Source organism: Bacillus rossius, chromosome 1 (assembly GCF_032445375.1).
Source record: "Bacillus rossius redtenbacheri isolate Brsri chromosome 1, Brsri_v3, whole genome shotgun sequence".
Lineage (NCBI taxonomy): Eukaryota > Metazoa > Arthropoda > Insecta > Phasmatodea > Bacillidae > Bacillus > Bacillus rossius.
The window spans coordinates 129,577,991-129,605,609 of record NC_086330.1 but is presented as its reverse complement, the minus strand read 5'-3'; the positions used below and the strand labels follow the sequence as shown (position 1 = coordinate 129,605,609).

General features: G+C 36.3%; 1 protein-coding gene across 2 annotated transcripts in view; it reads left to right on the top strand.

The window, feature by feature from the left end:
* LOC134546140 (potassium voltage-gated channel protein Shaker) overlaps positions 1–27,619 on the top strand; it is a 263,221-nt gene that overhangs the window by 102,514 nt on the left and 133,088 nt on the right. For both annotated transcript variants that reach the window (XM_063388693.1, XM_063388692.1), the window contains exon 2: positions 20,769–20,892. In XM_063388693.1, the coding sequence (XP_063244763.1) occupies positions 20,769–20,892 (124 nt within the window). The remainder of the gene's footprint in view (positions 1–20,768; positions 20,893–27,619) is intronic.

Sequence of the window (27,619 nt, the reverse complement as noted above, 5' to 3'; positions counted from 1 at the left end):
ATTTTATTAAGATGCTGCCCATCTTGTTAAATTTCACTAAACAGTGAACACTTTAAAGTTTTCTCTTGCCTCTATGAGCTTTGGTTCGCACCATCCTCCACAGATGGCAGCAGATCCCCGTTCCATTCTACCATATGCCGTATACACGTCAAAAACGAGCGAGTTGTAAACGGAGGAGGTTTATAAAACGGTTGAAATTTGGACATTTAGGTTAAAACCCCTGTGGAGCAGTTCCAGCGTTGATGCCTACAAGATTGCTTCGTTACCAATTTATGTCTTACTTTATGAACAAATATTTTATTGCTACATTAATGAAGTCCAGTAGAAACCATGTATGTCTTGCCTTACAAGAAGTCATCAATGTTTCACAAAGAATATATTAGAGGGATACGCAGTTTTGGGTCTGTGTTTACAAACGTAGGCATAAAATAGAGCCAAAAAAGTTAATCCTAACCCTTAGAACTATGACTGCGTTACACACTTGCTATGAGTCCCTTAACTATCTTAAACTAATCATTTTCAAGAACGAATTTGTTTGCCAAATAACATACAACTGTTGCGCGTCATGTTGAACACTAAGAAAACTGCCAAAGACACGAGATTTAAGGTAGGAAAAAAAACGATACTCATTTTAAAATATTTTTTTATTCATTTTTCTAGTATTATGATTTTTTGCGTCATATATGAAAGTTTTGTTGTAACAATGCACACTTGCATACAACCAAACGAGAAAAAAAATAGTGGTTTATTTTACTGGTATTATATTATTTATTGAAATGAAAAGACTGTAAGAGAGATGGAATTTTTTGTATAAAAATTATTATGATCCCATTTGAGCTCCTCAAAAACCAAAATAAATAAATGTGTGCGTGGAGTTCACGTGCGACAGAAGGTTAACTTATTGCTTATTCCACCATTGGGCTGTCGCGGGTAGTGTGGTAGCGCTAAATTATGCTATTTTGCAAGTATTTAATTGTGGAAGTACGCGGGTATGCAAGTATGCAAGCATGCGAGTGTGCAAGTATGCTGCATCATTTCTACTTCTCCTCTGCCGTCTCCTCAACTCCCGGTTCCCCCACCACATACCGAACTATTCCCCTCAGCATTCAATCGGAATTTCCGTAACGATCGAAAATTGTAGCCCCCTTCAGCATAGAAGTGGCATCTTACTGGCTCCACTGCCATCCAGTGGGAAACTTCTAGCATTGATCTTCCTGGGCTGTGGCGTCCCGGCGTGTCGGCCTCAACGTCGCCGTTGTAATGTGATTAATTACTCGGCGAGCAGTATTCTCCTGCCCGCGAATCTCTTAGCAGGCGCGTTCTGTCCTTGAATGGCTTTTTGGCCTCTTTGTTGAGATCCCTACCGACGATGTGAGGAAAAGCGTAAAGGGTTAATGATTTTTTCCCCTCTTCCCCGTGCCATCTACACTCCTGCGAGGCGTTGAGAGCTTCCGCCATTCTGACTCGGCGCTGAACCCAAATTTGTGGCCTTAGGGACACTTATTAAAATCGCATCCTTGATGAACGGAACGAGTTGTTGAACTGTACAATGAAAAACAAAACACTGCCAGACTTCGGAGTAATTTTGGTGTCGTGTCACAACATGCAGTTCCGTGTGTCTTGTCTCAGTGTGTAGTCACTTTAACTGTGCTGCTCATGATTAGAAACTCGTAAAAATTCGCGGGGTTCAATCACTTAAATATAGGATAGACTCTGCAGTCCTCTGCATACTTCTAAAATATCAGAAGCAGCACAAAGATAACATTATTTGTTATTAGTTAATTGCAAAACTAATCTCCTAATGTATCAGGTATTTTATTATTTGATTACTTAAACGTAAAATTGCCGCTGTAGATCTAAAACATATAATTTAGACAAGTTTCAGAGCTCAAAGATTTGGAGGCAAAGATTTTATTAAATGGGTGCATCGTAATGCTAATTTTTATTTTTGTTTCAAAAATTTCAGCTGTTTTGATAGAAGAAAATAAGGAAGTTTTTAAAGGGATATATAATGAACTGTGTAATATACATTAAAAATAACTTTAAATTTTTAACCACAAATATTTTGATTATGTATCAAACATTTGTGGTCATGAGTGGGTATACCTACAAAACACGCATTTTGGAGATACTGTTCGATGTGTGCCTACTGCACTGTCTGATTTTTTTTTAGAAAGGTTATTTCAAACTTCAATATTTATTGCTATAAAAAAAGTGTTAAGTCAAATTGTTCAAATACTCATAACAGGTGAAAGAACTTTTAGAATATTTCGCAAACTCAGAACTATATTCATAGTACCTATATGTAAAAAGGCTATATTTATATAAGTTTTTGTGCAAACACTTATTTAATGGTTATAAGTATTGTATTTATTATTTAATAACTATCATATACAAATATTATACTATGGCCTAAGTCCTTTAAAATAATTGTTGACTTTTATCTCTTATAAAAATTTGACATTTCTTACTTCGCCTATTCGTGTACAACATCAAGGTTTCGAAATCAGAGTTTGTACCTCAACTAAAATAGTTACTCTTTTGGTTCTACGGTAAATATATATGTTAAAAACAGTTTTGTGTTAAGTATAGTTTTACTAATATAGTTATATATCGTGTTATCTCAACAGCATCCAGTAATTATTTTTTTCTAATATTCAAACATGACATTTTTTTACAACTCAAAGACATGTTTTTAAGTCCATTTTTTTAATTAGTGAGGTTAACAGTCATATGGAAAATGTATGTAGTTTTACACATATATTATTGAAAAATTTTAAGTTATAAGTTTCAGAATTACGAGTTTTATTATGGACTTAATATATGATGTTCATACAATGCGAAATGCGTGAGAATTTAATCATTCTAGCAAAAATGCGCCAGGTAGGCAGGGATCCTCGAACATACAGTGTATATAGAATTAAAGTGATGTTGAGTCCCACATATTATGTACAAACATTTGGCACGTTTGCTTAACTAATTGGCATCAAAAGTACACATGGATAAAAAAAACTTTTAAAATTGTGAGCGAGTCTTTCAGTACTCGCCAAAAATGTGTAACATCTAACCTCGGTAACGAGTAAATTCATATGTTGTCATGCTGCAAATACACTTTTAGTACAAAACTCGCACCTCGGACATGAAATTTAACGTAAAAATATTTTAAATAATGCCAAGTGTGATAAATATACGAAAATTGTGAATCCAGCCATTTATTGACGCGAATCACACATAGTTTCCTCACCCACCGATAGAATTTGCTGACAGAGCAGCTACGTTGACTATTGAATTATTTGATTATCAGACTGAAATTTTAAACTAATGTAAATAAACGACTCCGATAAAAGAACTTGATATTTAACAAAGAACTTTATTAAAATACTGCTCATCTTGTTGAAATTCATAGAACAGTTAATACAAAATATTTCCGTTTGGCTTTGTGAACTTTGGTTAGCGCCATCCACCACAGATGGCAGCACCTCGGTTACACATTTCCGTTCCATGCGACTCGTTCCATTCACGACATTACTTCTACCACATGCCGTATACCAAAAGCTAAGATGTTATACGTGAAAAGAAAATTCCTGCATTAGTTTAGAGTGATTTTTGTTTCGGGGAGAATGAAAACGGGGGGAGGGGTGACCAAAAATCGTCACTCAGGGACAGTGATTCGTACCTCGTTACTCTAGCGCGTGAGACCAGCGAATTACTTCCTGTCTCGTTACACACTCTACATCCTGCAACAGACGGTCGACTTCCGAAGACGCGCGTCTGCGACTCATATAACGTGTAGAGAACTTTGTACTTTGGCACATTTCACATTTCTAAAGAAGTTCATGTTCTCGCTGTTTCAGTTTCGATTTTGCCATGTTAAATTCGGCATTAAGATCTAAATGTTATTTCACTCGCGATATTCTTCGTTCATTTCTAATAAAAGAGGAGTATTTTTGAAAACATTAATATTAGTAATGAAAAAAGTAGAAATTTTAATATAAGTGACAACTGCCTCACAATCAAGACTTCCTCTTGTTTATCTCCAAAATTTCGTGTCAACATTGGGACATATGTCCACAGAAATCAGCTTGGAATTGATATATTGTGTCCACGAGAATCACCCTGGATATCTCAAACCAAATTCTAAAATTATGTCGATCCATCCTCACAGGGAGTAGCCACGTAACTGTGTGAAACCGTGTTTTTCCCCCTTAAACTAATTGTTGCGTCATATATTTGTCAGACGCCACAAATACTAGAATGAGTTTAGTATTTGCAATGTTGGAAACCGAATTCTAATTGCAATATTTTTTTTTTATTGACGAAAGTGGCTGGTTAACGACGGTAGTTCTAATTCGTGCACCAGGCGTTATCGACGCTTCGAGCGGAACAATGTGAAGATGGCGTGGTCAGAAAGTGACTGTAACTACGGCTCCACACCCGACACGTCGACGCAGACTGGTCGCGCAGCCGCCGCGGACATCCCTCTCGGCCTGCGGGCGTCGGGACGCCGGGCGTCCACGTCCAGTAATAGAACCCGCGCGGGGCGGAGAGTGCTCGTAGCGCGCGGTGTTGGTCTTTGGAGAGGGGGGGGGGGGTGCTACGCGCTCTTGCGTTCCGGGAGTTTCGTCGAGGCAGCGGTGCTGGTTCTCCTCTGTGGGTCCCCGCCCGCCCGGGCACACACGCGTTGTGCACAGCTTCAGAAGAACATGTCCGAGTGCTCTCTGTTTACCACAAGCATTCAAGACCAGGTTGGGCAAGGATAAGTACTTATGTTTTCGGATTTCGCGTTTAAACTGTAATTTTATAATAGTGGAAATGGCTAAAACGCGTTTTTTTTTAGGATAATTTTTTGGACATGAAACATTTGGCTGAGATTCTTGAAAGCACTCACGGGACTTAAATTACAGCTTTATCTTAATTTCACTTCCATATAATTCTACGGTCACCGCTCAGATTTCATAGTTGTATGCATGACGAGAAGACTGCGCGCCAATTGAGAGCCTTGCGCTTAGAGGCGATATCGCGCCTGAAATTACTCTGAATACACGAGTTTTAGCCATTTTGAACTCCAGTTTAAAAAATTAAAAAATACAAAAACATAACTACCCATCCACCATCAGAGTATTCGTTGATGCTTTTCGAAATCACACACCGCTCGGATGTGTTAAGCAGATATCAAATCGCTTGGTTTCTTCTGAAACTATGCACACCGCGTGTGTGCCTGGGTAGGCGGGGGCTTTAAGGTAAGTATCCCAGCAATCGCCCGTATCGATGCAGGGAAACTGTGCAGAACCGAAATCATGATGGCGGACCGGGAATTCGACCCCGGGACCTCTGGAGTGCGAGTCCAGTGCCCAATCACTGCACCGCCTCGCTTCATGAAGAAGGTGAAGTAAACAATCTGCACGGTGCTGGAGATCAAAACAATGACGACGACGACTGTTGGGGCCGTATCCAGGATTTTGTGAAGGAGGGGGTTCAATATAACCATTATATCATTATTTTACGAATCAGTTTTCTATACATTTATATCTTAAAAGAAAATTGATTTTCGCTCTAATACCTCAGTGAATAGTAGTTTTAGAAAACAGTGTTTACACATAGAATTTTAAGTAATGATTTTTCTTGAGAAAAGATAACTCAACAATTTAAAATTTGGTTTTATTTAATTATTTTTTTAATATTTTGTTCTTAAGACAATTGTCTTATGATTTCATTGAAACAAGTCATAACAATATTAATGCTATTAAATACACAGAACACACATGCCAAGTTTTTATAAAAGACAGGCTTATATTAACACGTGTGCAAAACCGGCATGTAACTACTTGGAGGATAAATACCTGCAGCTTCTGAGCACGAGGCTTGTCAGGCTATATATTACTGCAACACACTGTGGATTTCAATAATCCTTCCAAAATTATCACTCTTAACCGTATGTAACTAAGTAAGTAGCTTATAATTTTATCATCCTATCTTCTTTTTTTTAATCCTGGAATGGATGGGTCCGAATGGTTTAAAATACGAGGCTTTTTTTAAGTAAGTATCGTTTTTAAAAAAAATAGACTTCTCTTAACAATTTTGTTTTTACATGAAAGCCTGCATCTCAACCAACTTTTCTACATTAATTACACCAAAATTAAGGCACTTATCGTATCGTACAATCCTCTTTTGAATCCTATCCTCACAGAAGTCTGACGCCTGTTGACTACAACTGCGGCACGTCAGATAACGAACAAATCTTAAAACTTCTGTTCTCTTTCACTTTTTCGTCAACTTTCTGCACCAAATCTTCAGTGATGACAGAAGGTCGCCTTCTTCGATTTTGATCATGAAAATTCATACGACCATCTTTAAAAGCTCTAACCTATTTCCGTACGATTCCATCGGTCATAATGTTTTATCCACTAGCTTCGCCGATCTGAGATGAATTTCAGCCGCTTTCGCGCCTGTAGCACTAAGAAAACAAATCACAGCGCGTATTTCGCAATATGTGGAAGCATTCTAAACACTCACAAACAAACGTAAACATGGTCGAATGATTCCGTAATGGCGTCCGTGGCTGGCTAACAGATGCATGCGCGGAATGCCGACTGCAGCGCTACAGTGGCCGAATTTGCAAACGGTACTAACTTAAAAAAAACACCCCTCCTATTCTTTCAAACATGTCAAGCTCGGCGTATTAACCACCTTGCTATGCAAGCCATTTCCCATCAAGCCCGCTGGCATGAATATCTAAAACGTTTTAAAAATAAAAACCTAACCATGTTTATGGTTTACGAAATAACTTTGCCCAACCGTCCTCTACCACAATACTGTGCCTTTCTTTATTTCTACCGGTTTTCATGTGGCTGAGCCTTATTAAATTCACCTTGTCATTTGCTGGTTCAAGGTTGACCCACTTTATTTTTGATAAAAACAAACCAGTCGTAAGAGAGTGCACAATTTTTTTTATGCTCGATTCTACCCTGCCGGCATATGTATTCTTTAAACTAGCTTAAATCCATAGTAATGAGCTCTCTTAGTAAGATTTAGATTCTATCAGCCTTTTTTTCAAATAATAAGCTATTTTTTGCTGTCAATATTTATTATTATATTTTATATTTCAACTGTGACAGATTTTAACACGCTTTGGAATCAAACATAAGTGGCACAGTGTAACTAACATCGCAGCACAGACCAACACAGTGGTTTGACAGTGACGGTACAGTTGCAACAAGAACACTAAATGAAGACAATAAGCGATTTTGGACAACACAGAGACAAACAGTATCTATCTCTACGGGTGATTGCAGCCCATGAACTTACGATATAACAAACAAAGTTAAATTCCAACCAAGCATTAAAATTGACCGATAATTTAACTTCTTTGACCAGCATATGTTTCAGTGTATTTCATTGCACCCGGCCACGATTCTAGCGATAAACAGAAGTATTTACGAACACATGTACATCGCATATAAAAGTTTTGACGTATTTTAGATACATCCTGTGTATACGTGCGTCGTTTTTTCCCTGCGCCTTAGCGTTGCCAAACATGCGATTGGAGTTTTTAATTGTATGGATGATTTACCATCAAAAAATGTTATCTCTCCCATAATTGTTCAAGGGGAAAAAAGTGTAATGGCGCGAGGACTTACATTGTTCATTCGGCATAATAGTATACTTAGAACACATATAAGTACAATGCTCTACGTCGACGACTGGACCAGAGTTCGCTCGACAGCCACAGTGCTCGGCGCGGCCACAGAAGCGCCAGTGGAACGAACATGGCGCCGAACAGGATTACAGTCACACCACTCTCTTCTTGGTCGTCAGCGCCACGCGAATGTGCCACGCCACTTCTCGCGGTGCTTTCTGACCACGTCATCGCCTCGTCCTGCCTTGCCGGCTGTAAGCAAGTCTCTTCGGCCAATGAGCTCACGCATGTGGCTTGAGTCTAGCCGGGATTCGTGCAATAATCGTTGGCTTTATCCAAAGGCAATCTATATTAATAAAAGTGAGATTATGTGTGTCTGTAGTTCACGTAGCGCGGAGACGATAAGGCATAGAGACATGAAATTCGGTACGTAGATCCTTTGGGGTGAAAGGGAGGCTTGCACCTCAAAATACGTTTTCCAAAATTTGATTTAGTTTTTTTTTTTTTTGCGGTGTTTGATTACATTTTCCCGATAGCCTCCATTCCAGCATTGTTGATGCTTTTGTTCAATTAATGATCTTAATCCAGTCTTCTGTCATCATCTTTGCCAACATATTGACACAGTATTGGCTAAATAAACGTGAATTTGAAGGTCTTTAAAATTGTTGAATTCAAGATGGCGTTTTGCTTTATATTTTTTTCAGTGTATTTTAGTTTCCGCGATTTTTTTTCATAAGTTGAGTATCTTTTTTTTTTTTTCGTTCAAAACGTGGCAGTGGCGTACCCGCGAGGAGGGGCACGCAATGAGCAGTGCGGGAGTGCTCTGCCTTTAGAATGCCGTAGTGAATCACGGGTTGTGGCTGCAAATACATGATTTTTTTTTAATTCAAGGACATTCAAAGGACTTTAAGAACTAAAAAATATGTTTTAGAGGTTCAGTAAATGAAAGAAATATTGCATGGCGCTGTGTTGGGACTCATGGCCGTTGGTTTAAATGAAAACGAGACATTGGCTGCGTTTTGAAACTTTTATTACAAAACAGACATTGAGTGATGCTTTCACCACTCGATATGTCCACTGGTGCAGACACAGCAGCGACGGAGAGGTTCTCTGAGCGCGCCGTGGCAGCTGTGCCCGCTCCAGAGACAGTCTCGCTGCTCGCCGGACTCTGGGGCGTCTGTGCGTGGCCAGCCTCCTCTGGCCAGCGACTGGCTCTCGCACGGGCTGAGGCTCGCATGTGTTAATGCCTTTTCATAGCCTTACTTTACGTTATTACAAATAAATACTGTCCAAAATACACTTGAGACTTAAACAGATTGATCTATATAAGCTCTATTCACGAATACGCGAATCACCGCGCTATCACGCCTGAGTCGTGAGCTGCTCTGAGCAGAAAGGAGCGAGAGCGCCGGTTGTGACCAATCCGCGCGGCTCCCCTTCCCCGCCGACCCGCCCGCGCCGCAGACTCTGGGTCGTATCAGCGAGCTGACTGTACGCTTAAATAATGACACTGCACTTACGTCCACAATACTAACAGTCAGGGAATTATTAAGGCATCCTTTTCGTTACGGTACAAATTTCTATTCCGGTACCCGTATGTTTCAGTGTGACTTTAAAGACGTTTCTTGTCAAAACAAAGGAAATAATCCAAAGCATAAACAAATATCATAACACTAACAGCCACTAATTAGTTTAAAAGAAACTATTAACCTTAAAACAGTTTTGAACACGGCGATATGCAGACACGTATATGCATTGATACTGAACCAAAGAAACGCACATCACACAAAAGTATAAATTTCTCAATTATTGTATATTACGGTAACGTGGCTCGTTCCTAAAAGTAAATTGAATAAATATTTATAATCGTTACGAAACGAAATAATTTTATGAAACTATGAAATTCCAGTATGCATGCCAAAATTCAAGCACTTCTCCAGTTTTTCCAAGTACAGTAAAAGTTCAAGGACTCTGCCCGCTTCTCAAGGATTCGAGGACATGTGGCCACCACGAGGCGTACAAGCTAGTGTATCATGTTCGTGCGGAGAACTCTCGGTAGGTGGGCGATGTTAGAAGCTTCTACCGCGTGTTTAGAAATGTTACCAAACATTCCGCGCGCGTCAGACGCCGGCGCCGCCCCGAGCCAAGAGTTGTTAAACCTGGTTCACAACTAAAACAAGGTAACGCCAACAGTAACAGTGCGTCGTGTGCACAAGATTTGATTGCCGTCTTATCGAATCTACTGATTCACAAAAACACAGAGCATAGCGCACAGCAAGGAAATTAATCTTTAAATAGTGTTAAACGAAGTTGCTATCCACGTCTGTCTGTTCGCTTACTTCTTCTGAACTACATATTGGATTGTGATGCGGTTTTCACCATCGTTTTGAAAATTTTTTTCGAAAGGCTTATGTGTATAAAAAAATCGTATTAAATTCAAATTTAGTTCAGAAAACTCAATGTTTTGTAATCAAGTCGTAAAAAAGACGCCTACGCTGACAATTTTAGCGAAGAAATCCTGTATTAATGGGCAGTACATGTTAGTAAGTACACACCGGACACTCACGAGAACTTGACACTTATTAGTATTTACTCATTAAATCTAATTGACGCCACATAGTAGTGCGAAGCCGAGGCGTTGTCGCTAGCAGGCCTATATTTAACCGATTTCAAAAAAGGAGGAATTTCTCAATTCGTCTGTAATTTTTTTTTTATGTTTGTTACCTCAGAACTTTCAACTGTGTGAACCGATTTTGATAATTCTTTTTTTATTTGAAAGCTGGTGCTTCCCATATGGTCCCATTTCAATTTAATCCATTAGAAAACCATATGTCTTAAATTTGCATTAAGTATGTGCGCGACAAATGGACGAATAGCTCAATATCATGCCAAACCGATTTCGATGATTCTTTTTTTATTGGAAAGGATGTACTTCAAGGGTAGTTTGATGAAAGTTTGGTTAGGTTCTGATTATGGGATCCATGACAAAGTAACGGAACTCTTCAATTCTTAGGAGCAAATTAACGATATTCGGCCGAATCTTTTATAGGCTATCCGGATATTTTTGTCACCTACCGTAACGTGTATCAAGCTGAGACGGTTTGCACGTTGCTCCTCTGTCTCTTTGGATAGACGATCGTGTATCACGCTGAGTCGGTGGGCATGTTGCTCCTCCGTCTCATTCGATAGACGATCGTTGATCAAGTTGAGACGGTGACTACGTTTTTCGATATTTTCCCTGTTCAAAACGTTTTCATGTAAAGCCACATTTTCGAAAGTCTATTTTTGCGCTCTTCGCAAGTCTCTTTTGAAATTGTCCTCGAGGTAGATTTCCTCTGTTGAGATAGGCGTTTCTCCCTGACTTCGTTTGTTTCATTTAAACGGCGCTGTCTCATATGAGCAGCACGTTTAGTATGTCTACTCATATTCAGAAAAATTAGTTAGTGTACTTCAGATTTACTAAAAATCAAAAAATAAACACAAATTTTAACAAAACAAAACGACTTCAAAAAAAAACTATTCCGAAACAAATTAATATGCACTAAAAAGTAAAAAAATAATTGCGTATTCTTCTACAACATAATAATTAACTTAATTTTTCTCTCATCAATATGAAGGTACGATCTACTTGTTTACCACGCAAGAAAGTAGGTATAATGTAGTTACAATTATTGTTATTTTTGGAGTCGGTGTCAGCCAAGGAAACACTACAATATACCTAGCAATAATAATACGAGAATACTTAAAGAAATATTTTTTTTTACAAATTAACTTTTATACGAACGACGACAATATACTGTGAGTACTGTGACAAAATACCAATACCTAATTAAACCTATTTAAAAATTAATTTTTATACGACAATATACTGTGACAATATCTGCGACCTTGAAACGACATAAATAATACCTAATTAAATTAAACAAACGAACTTTAATACGACACCATGCTGAGACATAATGAAGCAAATGGTGATACGAAAATATAGCTAATATTAAGCACAAGGACTTACCATAAGAAGGACGGTGTAGGTATGTGTTGAGTTAGATTTGAAGTGTGACACCGACTCCAAAAATAACAATAATTGTAATTACATACCTTATACCTACCTTCTTGCGTGGTAAACACATAGAACGTACCTACATATTGATGAGTAGAAAAAATAAGTTTATTATTAATTTGTAGAAGAATACGATTTTTTTATTTACTTTTTAGTGCATATTAATTTGTTTTGGAATAGTTTTTTAAGTCGGTTTGTTTGGTTAAAATTTGTGTTTATTTATTTATGTGACGGGCGCATGGTGGAACGCAAATGAAAGCAAATTATGGTGCGATTTTGGCAGAATTTGAGAACTGTTAATATTTATTTATCATATGATGTTAGGAAATTATTGAAATATAAATTTTCTCATGTAATACTTCTTTTTAAAATAATCATTTTAATTTTTAGATCGACTCGTGACAAAAAAATAATAAAAATATGTTTTTATTATTTTCCTTACATTTTGTTTATTAAAAGGTTTCCTTGTCATATCATAAGCTTATAAAAATTACGTTTTGAAAAAAAAATTTACATGTTAAAGGAAAGCTGAAACGGGAACTTCATAGTTAAAAAACATTTATTTATTAACACTGCCAACAGAGGTCATTTTCACTGCGAAATTTCAATGGGTGGAATGAGCACACGATAATTCACGCACTCGCTGGTGTTGGTAGATGTGGCCCCGGGCGCGCCCCAGTGGCTCCAGCCGGCAGCCGGCCTCTGGGCCACAGTCAGGTCCCCGCGAGGCCCGCCCGTCCACATGGCCGCGGTCCGCCAGTCAGGGGGCCAAGCACCAATCTCTACACAATATGGAGGAGGTCGAGCCGAATCTCACCCATCTTACGTTGTGGTTTGGGGGGGGGGGGGGGGGGGGGTTTGTCAGCAAATATCATGTAATTTTTTTTCCCGCAAGAAACTGTGTAAAGAGAAAACTGTGTTAAATTAAGTAAAACATGTTCCTCCGCTTAAATACGGCTAGATTCTACTCAATAATATATGTCGAGGTTATGCGAACGCCACGAAGTAGTACAGTAGCCTTTCAATTGTTTAACCGCCACTGGCGCGTTCTGCCTTAAATACTAGTCTTAACTATTCTTAAATAAAAATAATTAATCATATTATTTTTATTTATATAAATCCAACACAATCAAACAAAGATTAACATATTTACACTAAAAATACGCAGTTTCAAAATTCTCACGTTTAGTTAGGGATGAGGAGGGAACCAAATCTCACGACATCTCACAAAGGGGCGAGGGGGTTAGAAAAATCGCCAAAATCGCCTCGCGTAATTAATGGACGCCCTCTATTCGCTCGGAACTCAGCTGGTAAAGCCCGAGAGGGTGGTACGTGCTTGTTACGAATAGAGACCTGAAAAAAATCTGTGTCTTTAATTACGTCAGGCAAATGTCACCTCTTCATTGGCTGCCGAATGATAAGAAGTCTCATCTGGATAGCCCATGATTCGGTAATTCTTCAGTTGAGGATTTCTCACTGCCCAAGATAATTAATTCCCTGTAAAGTGTGTGCCTATAGCAAAAGCATCTTAGAGGTATACATATTTGAAATTTTTTTCTATAACGAAATTAATCCGAAAATTGTTGAGGTGCCTGGTCATGTAATTGTGAGGAACGAGATAGAAAGAGACGGAGTGACAGGACGCACCACTTGCACGCTGAGAAGCTCACGTGACTGGCACGCGTCTTGGGAACACGTGATCTGCGCACGCATGCACCTCTTCGGAGATACACAGCACAACTGTTGGTCGCTGTGGACTGCTCATTTATATCGTGTGCTCTTATATCCTCTGACCCTGCACCTTTTGGGTCCCAAGCTTATATTGCATGGTGACTTCTGCTTGTCTAATTTCGTTTTATCACTCCGTTAAGTATTTACCACGAATTTTGAATCACACCAGATTTTAATTAAACATTATTTGTGAGCTCCAAAATGCCATCGCAAGCGGTAATATTTAAGAATACTTGCGTTACTTCAAACAAATATTAAATAAAACGTAGCAAATATCTGGTGATGAAATTTATAAATGCGTCTTAAGATCAGTTTAGAAGGAGGTCCCTTGAGGGGAAATATTTCCCATCATCTTTTATTTGATCTTGTTTGAAAAAATTTATATTTTTTAAATACCTATCGTAATTATGAACACGAAAATACGTAAACAATATATTTTCATTTTTTTCCCTTCATTTTATAGTCTGGTTTTAACGAACTGGCTCCATTATCTAACCGCCGCGCTGGGAGATCACTTATTATTTCACGCGAACGTCTGAAGTTGAATTAATAGTAACATTAGGCCAAGAGTGTTTGACCCCAAAAACATTCTTTTCATTTATTGAGAAACAAAATTAAATAACTGATACATGTTTACTGCAACCGGGGACCAATTTTATTTATTTTCATTCAAGTTAACTCGATGCAACTCCCCTAAATGAGGCCTGAAGAGCGGTCACGCGCGAAGTTTCGTGGATTGTCCCCGGCTATAGCCTGTCCCACCCTTAGATTGCAGAGCAGAGTGAATGGCAACCACTTTTACCAGGTTGTGTCCACCCAGCTTGTTAACACTGATGGTCTTAATTTGTATGCCATCTTTAAATATGATAAGTTTTAATTTTGTTTTAATTTTACCATTTGTTGCATTTTTTAACACTATTTACATTTGTGTCTATTGTTCGAGTTAGTACAGGTGTAGTTAGTCTGCCAAAAAAATAATTAAATGCAAAATACCAATTATTATTTCACAGGAGAAACTATTTGTAGCAATCGGTCACTAGCAATAACAAGCCTTTCTATAAAATTAAGTTCTATGCTAAAAAAAAAGGAAAATCTTTAATATTAAATGGTATAAATTATGGTTGACAAAAAACAGTTGAAATCAAGATGGCGTCTTTCAATTACGACTCCTTTGAAATAAAAATTTAATAATATCAGATGATGCTCTTGATTAAGTACAACAAGAAAATGTATTTACAAAATTCTCATTCCAAATTTTACTTTAAAAAATGCAATGTTTCAGATACATTTCCAAACATTTTCATTTCATTAAAAAGTTGCGCCTTAATCTTTTGTGCTCTATGGTGTATATCTGACAACAGAGCACATCGAAACAGAGTCAGCGATAATCGGAGATATCAGGGCATTGAAAAGAGATGGCAAATGCCCATTTAAATGCACCCTGCGAACTAAGGATGGGACATGTTATAGGCTAATACCGCCTCCTCTCTTTTTTTTTTCTTCCACTCGGTGGGAACAAGCGCCCCCTCGATGTGTAACTTGGCCTCTCCGCGTGTCCTGATGACGTCCTATTGTGCGCTCCGCCGCCTGGCTTAGCAGCGCCAAGATGGCAGCAGCTGTTGCCAACTCGGCCTTGCGATGACTGGAGCGCCCGCGTTCAACTAACAGTTTGACGTGTAACAACATGGCTGCCGTTGCCATCTGTATTCCCAATTTCAATTAAAATACAGCAGTGTAGGAAGTCTCGTAGAGATGCAGCAATTTACATCAATTAAAGACCACATTTATTTACGTACCCAACGCAATTTAAATTAGTTACAGACTCATAAAACTGCAAAATTTTAGTTCATTTCGGGGCAGGGATGGTTGCTCCGACGGATTTTCTTGGATTTGTCATTATATTACTAGGTAGGTGAATGTGTGTAGTACGTTTATTTGATATTAATGCTGTTTCTATCTCTACGAGAAACTATTAGGTGCATAAAGGTAGGAAGCACTAAGAAAAGTAATAAATAGTTGTTTATATGACAGACTTTGCGACAGATAAACACTTTTTAAAATAAAATGCTTTTTAGTTTTACTTTTCGTTAGTTACTTTCTTTTAGTCAGGTTTTTTTTTTCCAAAATTGTATTTAATCATTTTTCGATTACAACGTTGCATCCGGCGTGGGAGTTTATAAAAATTTTAATTTTGCTTTTTATTTTAAACTTTTTAGAGAATTCCTACGTTACTGTCTAAATATATGTCTATTTGTCTGTCCTATATGTTTGGTGTCTTACAAAATATTATACACCTACATTTTAACCCCGTATTGTTCCATTTTATGTTTGTTTTTTTATTGTACCCCCGTGCCGCCTACATCGTTTTGTTGGAAGTGATGTTTTGAATTGCAATATATTTTAAGGTATAGCAAACTGCAACTGTTACATATTTTCGTTTAAGATTAAATAATTGTAGGAACACCGTTATAACAATTAATAACCGATTCGCGAAATTTTTCCTATATGCCGATACGCCGATTTGGCGATACAACTATTGCCGATTCACCTATTCCGAACCGATACAGAAGAAAACACATTTTGTTAAAAAATATTCATAATTTTACTAGATTACCCAAAATAACTCATTCTAAGAAAAGCAAGCAATGAAAATGCACATGTATTTTAGTTAATAAACGGAACATAGCCTTTCTCTTTTTAACTCGTATTTTAGTATGTTTTTCTTTGTTCACACAACTGTTAGTTCCTTATTTAAACATGAATTTACTAATGGGGGTGGGAAAATGTACTTTTTTAATACTTAATTATATGAAATCATATTATTTAATAATAGGTTACTATGAAATATATTGATTCACAAAATACGAATTTTAAAATAATGAATTTAAAATGCGAAACGAGACTTTGTACATGTTTACTATTCAAGAACGAGAATTAATACCATCTTAACGTGTGCGGGAACGAAAATTTACGGTACCACACATTTATAAGGAATGAGTTTCATGTGGTTGTTTTGAATGGGAAACAGTAAAAGTAATTTATGTTATGTGAAGTCCTATATTATTTGGTTATTAGTTTTTTATTCAATTTTAATCAATGTATAATTTTTATTGACTTTATTTTATTTATTATTTGATTTTATGAAAAAGAAGAGCTTAAACATGGTTTACTAGCTACGTGCGCCCACATAGTTTCCGAAGATGTTTTTCTACTCTATCATCAAACCAGAGAAATTAATTCATATACAGGAACAAGAAGAAAAATTGTTATTACAGCGCCCTCTGGCGAGGTAACACCATAACACCCATCTGAGAACCATCGCCGATGAATCACAAAACCATATCTAAATCTGTCAAACCGTTTTGGACACACAAACAACCTCTCGCCCTAAACCCATACACCTTCTCCGTTCCTCCATGGATGATAATAATAATACTAAACGCAGATATAATATGTGCAATTATTTTTTAATTTAATGCAACTTCGGCGTGAGATTTTGCCAACGCGATTCAGCATTTAACACATTTTTCTAGCAATATCTAAATGTGAATTTTGTTAAACAGTGAATATTAATTATTTTCATAAGTTTTTAAAAGTAAATGTGTAAAAAGCCTTTTTAAATATACGCCAGTACTTGTTTTTTTTTCGACTTTTTAAATTTTTAAACCCCGCCTCGCATAGATTACAGCATACTAAATAAAATTAAGACTATAATTTAGTTTTATTGTGACGAAAAACATAAAGCCTAAGGTAAAAATCTGAAAAGTACAAAGAACTTTATTAGAATACCAACTTGACTTTATTAACTCACTTAGAATGGCTACGACCTCCCCCCCCCCCCCACTTTATATCTTCAACCTCAAACGAATTGACTTATATACGAAAATGAAAATTTTGCAAGCCTACCTACCAAATTTTATGAACATCCAATCAACGGTACGTTGGACAAAGTTGTACACAAACAAACATAGGCCACATATTCAAACAATATTCGCTTGAGTTTTTCTGTAGACCTATCTCTGCTCGGTCGACTTGAAATGGAATGTGTTTACCTGTACACTCGGGAAAGCAATTTCAAATGAATCCATTGTTTATAAAAAATTTAATATTTAAGGAAACTACACAGAAAATATTTTTTTAGTTCAACAGATTTCTTTGGATACCAATAGCCAAGAAATAGTTTGCAATATTCGGGAAAAATATTGTAACTTAGTTTTACACATGGCTATGGTTATTTTTGCATATATGAAATACTTTCTTTGAGATAATACTGAGTATTTCTTACGAAAATTGGCGGATAATTTTATATTTTAATCTATGTTTTATTCAAGCTATATTTTTAAACCATGGAAAAGGTAATCTAATATTCAATAGTTGGACATCATTTTGTTTTATTATGCTTATCGATGTACGCAGTTAATACTGGAAAGCTATTCAGGGAACGGTTTACAAATAACTTTAACTATGTTCGGTACTGGGACAAAACAAAACATAACTGCCCAGGCATGAATTCAAACTCAGTATTACTGCTACTACTATTTTGTAACCATACAGTTTTTTATGTAAATGTTTACAAATTTACAAATATATATAATTTTACATGAATTGTTTCTGTTTCGTTTACAAAAAAAAATTACAGTGTACCAAAATTTTATACAAATTACTCATACAAAGTATGAGTTACTAACTTCCATTACACGTCTAGGAACATTTACAGTGTTTTTCAGTAGAACTTTGGGTACACTCCCTATTCTTTCGTATGGTTTTGTATTGGAATATAATGTTAACTGAATTTGCCTATAGTCAATGACGGAGTTGTTCCCGAGTGGTTCCGAGACAAATGCAACATTGGAGGGACTCGTGTTATTTGTGTTTGGCACCCTGCGGCTCGTTTATTAACACTTTCCTGGAACATTTATCTGCTCATTAACTTTTTTGGTATTTGGTACACTTGTAACTAACTAGGTTCAGCCAAAAAAAAAAATACTTCTTGCAATAAATGTGCTGCTATCAGTTATTATTGTTTAGTTGCAGCAAAAATGATTCCAGTTCAGTTGTGTTTTTTTATTTTTTATGTTACCGCGGTGGAGGACGAAGTAGACCGCAGGAACATCATTCTTGAAGAATCATTAGTAATAGTAAATGTAGACTAACTAAGATGTGATCTAAGGTAGAATGTCAACTGAGTGTCAACTGGTAAGTTTCATGTTGTCAATATCCCAAGGATTTTTTAGTAGCCTACAAGTTCATTACTTGTTAACATTTGGAAAGTCACTTGCTATTACAAGTTAACAAGTGTGTCTTTTTTTTATGGAACACTTGTAAATGGATGTTTTCAGATACTTTTCAGCAGGGCTGTCTAGAGAAACTAAAGACTCTGAGATACGTAATTTTTTTATGTCCCCTCCCCATTACGTAATGTAAGGTTTTTCATAGCTTCGACTTTATTAAATTTAAAGACTAAACGTTACTGTTGTCGTAGCTGTAAAAGTAAACTTCGTGTATTGCAGAACTTGTATGTTATTGATAAATTTGTAATTTATAATTAATACACAGGAAAAAAATGTGTTAGTACTTTTACGAACGATTCCTTTGGAAACCAGTTGCCAAGAAATAGTATTGTACTACTACAAGAAACATATTGTAAATCTGTACTACATATTGCTGTGTTTGTTTTTGAGTATAGGAGATATGTTTTTTTAAACAATACCGAATATTCCTTGTCACGCCAATGAAAATTTGCACATCATTGTAATTTCGACTAGTGGTTGATAAAAGCATATATTTACTAAAACATAGAAATAAAAATGATTGAATTTTAAACAACTGAAATTTATTTTGATTTCTTATGCTTATGAATATGCGCAGATAAATATAGAAATATACTTAGGGAACAGTTTAAAAATAAGTTTAACTAATGTAGATTCAAGAACAACACAAAACATATATACCCGGGAAAAATTCCAAACTCAGTATTACTGCGAACATTTTTGTAGCGGAACAGTTGCTGTCATGTTAATGTAATAATTTACAAATGTCTAAAATTCTGCATGATATTGATTGTTTCAGTGCCATTTACATTGTACTATAAATTTATATGGTTATTTTATGTATATATAAGCCTATGTAACACTTTTTGGGGGGAAAAATACTAAACAATTTTGTCATAGGAAATATAAGCGAATATTAAAATATTGAAAATTATATTTTCGTTTATTATGCTATTTATATGCGCATTCATTACTGGAAAGCGATTCAGGGAACGGTTCACAAATAATTTTAACTAATGTAGGCTCTGTCACAACACAGAACATAAATGCCCGGGTAATTTCCGAAGCCCGTATTACTGCGAACAATTTTTTTTTGTAACAGTAAAGTTGCTTTAATGTAAACGTACATATTTATGTGTGTATATATATATGTGTTCTTTGTGTGATTATTTTAGTTCCAATTACAAAAAAAAAAATACAATGTGTCATGTTAAACTCGTGCATAGAAAAAATTGGAAATTTAACCGGGCCCTTCTTACAAGATATGGCCCTTTTGCCACAGACTTGTACACCGTGATATTTTTTTTGTAAATGGAACTGTAATATTAATTTCAGTTGCAAATATATATACATTTGTGCATTTGTATGAAAACAACCGTATCGTTTCAACAAATGTTTGTATTCTTACCCGGGTATTTATACCTATAGTGATGTTCCAGTACCTACATTAGTTAAAGTTATTTGTAAACCGTTCCCTGAATAGCTCTCTAGTATCAAGAAGCATAATAAAACAAAATAAAGTCCATAGCAAACAGTTTTACAAATTTGCATTATATTTGTTGTGGCATTACAAACTATTAATTGGCAACACTCACCTCGGAGGCTTAAGACACTATGTTTAACCATAAACTTGACCACCATTCGACGTTCCTTGCAGTTCTTGATCTACGATGTGTCAAATAAGTAGAGATTTGCAAAATTCGCGGTTTCGATGGCCTTCAAGATAGACTGCACATACCCCTGTACACTCGGGCAAATAACGTAAGTTCATTGGCTGCCAACTTGTAAGTCTTCTCAGCTGGTGTGTCTGTGATTCGATCCTTCTTTGGTTGAGGGTTTATAACTGGTTGAGATTCGTCCAGATGAACAGGAAGCCAATAGCAAAATTATCTAAGAGGTATATGTGTTTGAATTCTAGCCTATTACCGAATGAATCCGCGAATTTTGCAGGTCTCTACAAATAAGTGAGGTACTGTACAAAGTTGTTGAGAAGTATGTAGCGTGTACAGCCTCCGAGGTGCTGGCGGGCGGGCGGGGAGAGCTGAGCCGGTGCGTGATTGGCTGCCCGCAGGTCGCTGCCGAAACTCAGCAGCCAGGACGAGGATGGGCCCACGTCGCACACGCAGTTCGCGGGCGTCACGCACTTCGAGCCGATCCCGCACGACCACGACTTCTGTGAGCGCGTCGTCATCAATGTGAGTGGCCCCGGCGCGGCGAGCTTCTGCTGCTGCAATGTGGCGTCTCAGCACGCGAGTGCGCGACCTCTGCCGTCCGCGGCCACAAGGAGATCTGTTTAGTGAATATTAACGAGATGGACAGTATTTCATTAAAATTCCTTGTTGAAAATCAGGTCCAAAAACCAGGTTTTATTTGTTGTTTTTTTTTTCAAGTCTTTTTTGTTTTTTAAAATATCATCCTGCAAATGTAATGATTCCATGGCTGACATAGCTGATCCGGCAGCGGAATTTTAAGCGGCGGGTCCCCGGAAACTACGTGTGATTCGCATCCAGAAATGTAATTGAAAACACGATTCGCGAATATATTTCGTCACACTCGGCATTGTTTAGTTAAATTTTGGTGCCCGAGTCCCGCATTTTAAGTGCATTAGCTAAATGATAACTCGCGAGTTTGCTCGTTACCGGAGGTCAGATGTTATATGCCTGTATCCGGAGAGCACTGAAAGACTCGCTCACGTGTTACATGGTGTGTCGTTAGAAACCTCAATAACAGACAAAAAGTATAATGAATGAGCAAACACTACAAAATACAAACCATTCGATTAAATAAAATTGAAGACATAGCACGGAAAATCCTACGTGGAAGGAATTAAATGAAAAAAATATTACAATTCAGGCGGACACAGTGGGATAACAATGATGAGATAGTAGTAAAAAGAACAATAAATAAAGCAAAAAATTAATTTTTATCTTATGTTCAGGTTTCTTACGACGTACAATGTAACCAGCAATTACGTATGTCTAAACAAAAGATCTTAAATGAAGCCTTGAGACAGATTAATGGCGTGTCATACTAAATTATTATTATTATTTCTTACACATCATTTTAAATAAATTCATATAACAACAATATTTAATTATTTATAAAAGGCTTTTTCTACAAAACAATTGCTAATCTATTGCTCGTCATTAATTCTAAAGCTTTTTATGTCAGTCGTATCAAATCATGTGGTGTACAGTTTTGGATTAACCATTAGATTCGTTTCTTCGGCTTAAAACGCATTTTTTATGTCATTCAATAATTAATAAAAAGTAGGTTTTACTAAAACCATGGGAAAATCAGGTTTCTATGGGTTTGGAAAAACTTAATGTTTTTTGAGTTAATAAGTGTTAAACTAAAATTAATTTTAAGACAAAGGCTACATTAAAACGGTTATTCCGAAACTCTATACCAAAAGATTTCATACTTTAAATACATGCTGTGACTGATTAACATTATTCTTAAAGTTCATAAAAGCCATTAAATATGGACATTATTATTTTTAAAAAAACTTTTTTAAAACAATTAATTTTTTTAATAACAAGTTTATTTAAAAACATGAAATACTAGAAGCAAAACAATTTAGGATCCTACCCTGTTAAGGTACGCAGAGCTTTTAAAGCTTCAAAAATAAACAACGAAATTTTAAAACTTCTCGAGGTATCAGAGTGTCTGTTTACAAAAATATTGAAAAATACGCTGGGGGCGGATGAGTGGCTAAGTCTTAAGCCGTATTTTTAGAAGTGATTTCAGAGTAATGTTTAGACATGAAAAGCCCGGTACATATACATGAAAGCTCTCGAGGGACTTGCATTATTCCTTTATCTTCATTTTCTGCCGTAAAAAATCATGTTTACAACTCAAATGTCGTAGTTTCCCAATGTACGACGAGAAGACTGTCCACCAGTCCACAGGCTTGAGCTTAGAGGCGACACCGCGCTAGTATCACCAGCGAGCATCGCACGTATTATCCAGCCTCAATACGTAACACAAATAAACTCCTGGCTATGCGGGCCTCTTAAAGCTCCGTTGCGCTGTGTTATGGTTATTACTAACGAATATTCTTGTGGGTCCATGGCGAATACGTATTCTTCACGGACGTCTCTGGTGCATAAAATGTTGTGGGTATATCAAATTAATTGATTTTAAACACAGTTTTTGTTTATGCAATATTCTGTGGCAAATGAGCGATTTTTAAAAATAAGAAAGTAGTGATTTTAGCCAGAGGTTTCCCCCCCCCCCCCCCCCCAAACACTATGACTCACCCCCCCTTAACCTAATGATGCCCCCCCCCCCCCCCCGAAATTTTTTATGCCATTTTCTCAATGATTTACTCAATTATTTTATAATATTATACTTTTTTAGTATTATATTTTATCACATTTTGCATTAATTAAAACTGATTTTCTAATAATAATTTTGGTCATATCAGGTAATATTTCCATCCTGAACCGTAAGATGCCAAACTGCTTTTGTTGAGGAAAGTGCGGGGTTGCCAATTTGATTTACAAGATCCCTTTCAATTATCAAAGCACCAGAAACGTATTTTCACATTAGAAGCTATAATTATGTAAATAATATATACATTTTTCTCGTCTTTTAACCACCCCCCCCCCTGAAATTTTAATGACGCAGTCTGCGTCGTTACCCCCCCCTTGTTTTAGCTGCATATTCCCCATCAGCTTCAGTGCGGACCAATCACCGCTTGCTTTACACCGGCCTCTCCCTTGGACTTACTCTGCCCTGGACGTAAAGTCACTTAACCACAGACTTACACTGAAACTTACGCTGTAAATCTTACAGCAGCTAAGCACAGTTTTAGAAGAAGATTAGAGCTTTCGCACGTTATGATTTTAAAAAAATTCAAGTTATGTAGCAGCTATTCATAAATTGAATTATGTATGTAGTCAAATAATAAACTTATAAAAATATTTAACTCGAAAAAAAGTCACATAGGTACTGACAGGCACTACTGAATTGTCTGAACCGATATCACTTCACTTGCCTATTTTGGAATGCTGATTGGACTGAAGATTGTCCAGCGACGGTCACTGGCTCCAATAAATATGGCTGATAACTCGTCCAGGTTGAAAAGGTCCAGCTAATCTTTGTGTGTTGGCAGATTATAACATCGTTTAATATTTTTGAGTCACGCTGTTTCTTAAATATGTTTTTAGTCTTCGTAGGGAGCTAAAGATCCGTTCAGCTTCGCATGAAGAAGCAGGTACCACAACGAAAAGGCGCACTAAGTTTTCATCATTCTTAAACATAGCCCTTACTTCTGGCAACATGTTTCATAATATATTACAAACATTACTGACACACGAAACATCTCTTTGATAGAAACATTTTCACCTCAGTTCCAAAAGATGCGACATCTGTTTTTGTATAATTTTGAAGTCCATACTCGATAACAATGTATCTTCTAATTGCCGAAGGCGTGAGAAATCAACCGAGCAAATTTTGATTCTAGACCTTTCAGGGCTGCATCAATTATGGCATACTATTCTTTCCTGTAATATTCGTTGATGTCTTCAGGAACCCAATATTCTCCCGAACCTGTGTTCTTTCTTGGAATTCTCTTAATTCTTGGCAATGAAATGGGATTCAAATTAAGTTTTTTTTCATAAATGTTTCTGGCATTATTTTCTCAAAACTTTCTTTGCTGTCAAGGTTTTTAATACTTAATCAATCTTATGACTCATTAATAAGCTTTAACATGTCAATTATTTTCTGCCGTAATAATAGATCCAATATAATTGTGCCGCATTCGAAGTGGGCCAATAAACCAGGAGCACTTGTAAGCTGCTTTTCGGTTTCAGAAATTTCTTATAATGTTTCTAGTTTAATATCATATTTATCTACAATTTATCAAATTTGTATACCTCTGTACAACCATTTTTTAGGGCAGAGCGGTTACCTATTTGGACATCCAGATTTAGGTTCAACTACAAAAAAACCTTCCTTGTGCTCTAAATTACTGATAAAACACAATACCTAACTCATGAGCTCATTGCATTGAATTTTTAGATCAGTCAGAGACTTCGCAACTTTCCCTCATCACCAGATTCACACAATGAGCAATACAATGTACAAATAGCGCTAATGGCTGCTTCGTTTTAATTGCCGATTGCACTCCATTATGTATATCGTTCACATTGGCAGCTCCATCGTACGTCTGTTCCCGAAGCATACTGACGGGTGGATTTAGTCTAGTTGATACGTCCAATATAGCAGATGCTATAGCCCTATCTGTTGTGTCTGTTGTGCTATAAAGTTCTAGAAAACTCAAGATCCGCGAATGCAAATACTCAATTGTTCAACACCATTTATATTGTGGATACCGTCGCAGATAACGGAAAATATTAGAAGATCTTGTGATCGAACACTGTAACAAATAACAAATACACCTTACAATTTCCATCATACTAAGCATCTCGTTCTGAATTTCTCTGTTTGTTAATTTACTTATTCAGAGCAGAAACGTGTTCTGATCGCATATTTAATTATCACTGTAGGTTTCAACTGTCTGACTCATAGCCTCTTATTGCCAAAACTTGCCTCCCTAGAAATCTAATAGAGGTAAATATTTTTGAAGTCATTATTTAACTGTTTTCTTGTCTTTTTGTTTAACATAACTTAGTTGGATTTCGGTAGGATGACTTAACTGACGATAACTTAAATAAGCTTGTTTAAATGAATCAGATTTTTCGTGAGCTTGAAATTTTTCCAGAACTTTCTTTCAATTCTTGAAACCGTTTGTTGTAAATGAATCCTCCATTTTCTTCACAAGTATTTTTTCTGGATTTAAATGGCAATATCGATTGCAATAGAAACAAATAAAACCGTTCACGTTTTGTTCAATACTTAGCCATTTTAAGTCTTTAAACCACGAAATCTTAAACTGCAGGGTTCGTACTTCCACGTTTTGAACAGAAAAGTTCTCTGGCAGTTGAAGTAGCTGATTTGGAAACATATTCCTATCTGCATCGCTAAAAGAAATACTAGAGGCAGCATTTTCAGGAACACGCTGCACTGAAGTTCGTACTTCAAAATTACTTTCATATTCATTTAATTGTGTAATTGTTTTTTATTCCTCAAATTTACGCTTTTTAATTTGAATAACTAACTTATCCATGTTTTGATTTATTTTTACAAGAATACTTAAATACGTGAGGAATTAAAAACGCAACCACTGCTCATACACACACGTGCCGGACAATCTTATTCTCCATTTTAGTGACATAATTCAAGTTTTACTTAGCGAAATATAAATAGAAATATGCTAATTTATTTAAAGAATCTAAGCAAAGTTAAGTATTAATATGTCTGTTTTTTTAATACTATGCTTTGCATGTAGTTTTTGTTTGACACGTGATCTACTACTCTATTTCATCACTGTAATTACATTTATTTTATAAAAATGAAAATAGTATAAAATGACTGGATGTACTGGGGTGGGACGTGTCCCCCCTCCGGACGGAGATGCTTGTGATATTCACGAGTTTCCACGCAAATGACTTCGTACATACAGATCATTTATAATCTTCTTATAATATGGTGGTATTTTGTATTAATAAATTTTAAGTTACAAACTATTACTGCATGGGGTGGAAATAACAAGGGTAGAAAAAAAATCAGTAGAAATACTCTCAAACCCCGTATAATTTATTGTAAAACTCATAAATTTTATCTAAAACCTTTGGCTGAAACAATTGTTGTTGAAAGGAACTGTTGCCGTTAAAACAAGGCTTGAAAATAAATTAAAACTTCTTTGCATAAAATTTTTTCGGAATGTATTTTTAACTATGTTAATATTACCTTAAACCTTTGCCCAACAAAATTTATACGACCACGTATTAGTGCAAGGGATGAAAAATTATGTATAGAGGTCAAAAATAATTCCATAACTACCTTAGTAGCCATAATATGTAATTCGTTATGACATTCAATGCTGGATACATTGAATTAAAAACTTCCAAAATATTGTTGTTGAATGGAATATGAGAAAATGTTAATGGATATTTTTATTTTTGTATATTGGCGATTATATAGGATGCTATGTACAGTAAGTTCTTAAAATGTTCCAGGAATTTATAGAAGTATCCAAAACATTTCCAGAAGAAATAGGTATTTCGAAATCAACCTACGCCTGTATGCTGTGCCGAAAGGGATTTTTCCCCCCTTGTTTCTTCCACGATATACAGAGTGCCTTTGAATCGTGCAATCTATAGTAACCGAATTCATATCACTCTCAACAATAGAAAATAAATTGAATGTGCAACTTATGCACCTAAACGGGTTACTGAGAGTTGTAGGGCGGGGGGGGGGGGGGGGGGGGGGTGGTTTGTAGTGCAGTTTAATATAAGTTTATTCGGAATTTTTCTTTTCTGTCAAATGTTAAATTTTGCTCTCATCTGTGTATAAATAAGCAAGATTTGTTGTGTAGAAGATTATGTTTGTGATGAATGAGCTTAAATGAAAGCTGGCAGAACAAAATACACTTAAGGTATTCTGCAGAAAGTTTAACTCAGAGCTACGGTCTTGGAGAAGCGTGAAGACTCAAAATATTTAGTCTACTATTCATCTGAGGTAATATTTTGTAACCAGCTTTGAAAAGTTTTATTTAATACTAAGCTAGGTTCTAACTATGTAGGGTACTAATACATTTAAACTCATTTATTTTAACTTGACTTACAATTATTACTGGTAATATATGTTCACTCAGAATACGAATAAGATATTCAAATTTTGGGTTTGGAGTTTTTTTCCCTTCATATCTGACACTAAAATTAAATCAATAAAAAACTCAAGTAAACCACTGCTATACAATGTAAACTATTGTTGGCGTATCTTTATTTCAGATCTTTGAAAGGAAATGTATGAAGTTTATATGGCTTTATGTGTCGTCGTTAACAATTTTCG